Source organism: Papilio polytes, unplaced genomic scaffold (assembly GCF_000836215.1).
Source record: "Papilio polytes unplaced genomic scaffold, Ppol_1.0 DF822289.1, whole genome shotgun sequence".
Classification (NCBI taxonomy): Eukaryota; Metazoa; Arthropoda; class Insecta; order Lepidoptera; family Papilionidae; genus Papilio; species Papilio polytes.
The window spans coordinates 1,498,209-1,500,699 of NW_013526915.1; the positions used below are offsets into that span (position 1 = coordinate 1,498,209).

At 33.3% G+C, this 2,491-nt stretch overlaps 1 protein-coding gene across 1 annotated transcript; it reads right to left on the reverse strand.

Annotated features, from left to right (window-relative positions):
- Nucleotides 1-4: 4 nt before the first annotated feature.
- Nucleotides 5-2,491, reverse strand: LOC106106180 (chromobox protein homolog 1-like; the record flags this gene model as incomplete). The annotated part of the gene is made up of 5 exons (XM_013286727.1): nucleotides 2,432-2,491; nucleotides 1,955-2,191; nucleotides 1,343-1,517; nucleotides 671-768; nucleotides 5-65 (listed from the first exon to the last, which is right to left on the reverse strand). Coding segments are annotated over exons 2-5 (564 nt in total), but the record flags the coding sequence as incomplete, so codon positions are not given.

Consider the following 2,491-nt stretch of genomic DNA (forward strand, 5'->3'; position numbering starts at 1 on the left):
CAAAGTGGGGGAATGCCTCGCTCAGAGCACGGCCCTCCACAACATCCAACTCCATACAACCTTCCCTAAAACAGATATTTGTAGTTATGTATATTTAAGAAATATAAACCAAGTGTTAATATTGAATGTGGATGGCTACAAAGGTAGAGGAAGACCGAAGTATGGATGGATTGTGTGACAGAGGATATGCTTAAAGGAGTGGGTTCAGATATGACCGCTAATAGAGATGTATGGAAGAGCAGCACATACTGTGTTGATCCTCCGTAAGGGATAAGGACACGTGGATGATGATACATTTAAGAAATATATAAATTACATAGTGAACAATTATTTCACTATTTCGCCGGTAACTACTTTGTAAGGCACTATGTTAATTGTCATGTTTAGTAAGCCACCTAATATCCTTGTATCACAAAATAAAATATAAACAATTAGAACGATTTTCAAAATCGATCTAATATTGGGTGGAGATATGCGGTAACACATAAAACACGATTTAGTGGTGAAATTTAAAATAGATAAGTAGCCTATGTGTTCTTCCAGACTGTTCTGTACATGTATGGCAGATATCCTCGAAATCCAATTAGCTGTAAAAGTTGTAAATTCAAACAAACATCCATCCAAACTTTCGCGTCTATAATATTAGTAAAGAATTCAAGATTTGATTTACCATTCGACTAAGAAATATAATGTTCCATGGAATAGTTGACCAGCGACAATCTTCTTTGGTGCCAATCCTCGACTGAGACCTCTTGGTTTTTCAACTTCCTAAATATCAAAAATATGCATGCATTCATTTAGAATGTTTTCTTTTAATACAGCTAATTATTAAAAAATACACACTAAACATATGAAAACAAATCTTACAAATCACAAAGTTTTGACTCAGATGTAAACAAATGTTTTTACTAAAAATAATTAATGTTCTCCAAGAAGCATTTAATTCATAAAAAAGACTGACAATTACAAAAGTCAATTCACTTTTCCTTCCCATCGTTTCTTCTTAAGAAAAGGGTGTAAAGGAATAGGGACCAAAGTTAGGTCTCCGGCACACCCATCGGACAAAACGCGGAATTGCTTTATGTCTGTCTTCTGTGTGGTCGTAGTATTGCACCGGATAAGCCAACCCTAAGAAGATGTTAAAGAGGGTTCTACCACTGTTAAAGTGTGTAAATATACATTAACAAAACTAGCAAGATATGTATTCAAAATTAGGTATTCATATATTCTTTACATGCATCAAATTTTTGAAACCAAGTAACTATTAAAAATGTTAGTTCTGTATATATAAAAGTATATATCATAAATGTATTGGAAAATAAAAATGTGTTAAGAATCTCACTTCAATCTTTTTTTTCTTGTCAGCTCTGCGAGAACGTTTTCTCGTTGGAGTGTCTTCTACAGACTCTGTCACATTAGGTACTGCCTCTCTTTCTCTCTTCAGTCTCGCCTCTTCATATGCTGAAATAAGTTCCGGACAATCCAGATTGTCTTCCGGCTCCCAGGTGTTGTCTTCACTGGGGAAACATTGTGTAATCATTAGGCATATAACATTTACAAAAAAATAGTTTTTATTTCAATATACTACAGTTAGTAGTACTCTATAATTATTTATTAAATTCATTTCTTTGAAAAAACAACTAATATTTTAAATCTTTCTATACTAATTACTATTTGTATTAATCACTGTATGTGAACACATGTTTCTTTATTATGTAGGATAACTGTGATTACAGCATATTTTTGAATAATCCTTTATTTTATTACTACTTGGGGCTGAGTAGTTTTTAAGATTGTTCTTGCGAGACAAGTACAAAAAAGAATAACAACACTATCTGCAAAAGGAGGTTATCTATGGGCAGCGGTCACTTCACTAATTTGACAAACCTGGTAGCTTACTTTTTACCTTATCATTAATAAATATCACAATAATCCACTATTGTCATTTACTTACTCAGAATAGCCTTTCCATTTTAGAAGATATTCAACTTTCCCATTTTTTATTCTTCTATCTAGGACCTTTTCTACTGAGAATTCTTCATGTTTTCCTGACTGTGGGCCACCAGGCGCAGTTGTCGGTGCAACACTTGGTATTGCTTCATTGTCTGTCTCTATTTGATGACTTGTTATAACTGAGTCAGTGCCAGTAAAGTCAGTTTGCGGTAATTCCATTTCTTGATCCATTGAGAAACTGAAGTTAAATGAACATGGATTATTACTCAATTTTGTCGTCTTTGTTAAATAAAACCCTGACAAATCATACAGATTTAGTGTAGCATAACAAAAAACAATTAGTTGAGTCGCTGAATTGCTTATAGTGTGTTAATTGTGAATACTGTTGAGTGGATGCCGCTCCTTCATTGCTTTAATAATTTATAGTATTGCAGTTCAATAATTTGTGTACTTTGGGAATACTTAAGTTATTACATACCTGATGTACTTGACAAAGTTGTGTTAATAAGTTCCTCGGCTAAGATTGACTAAACTAAAA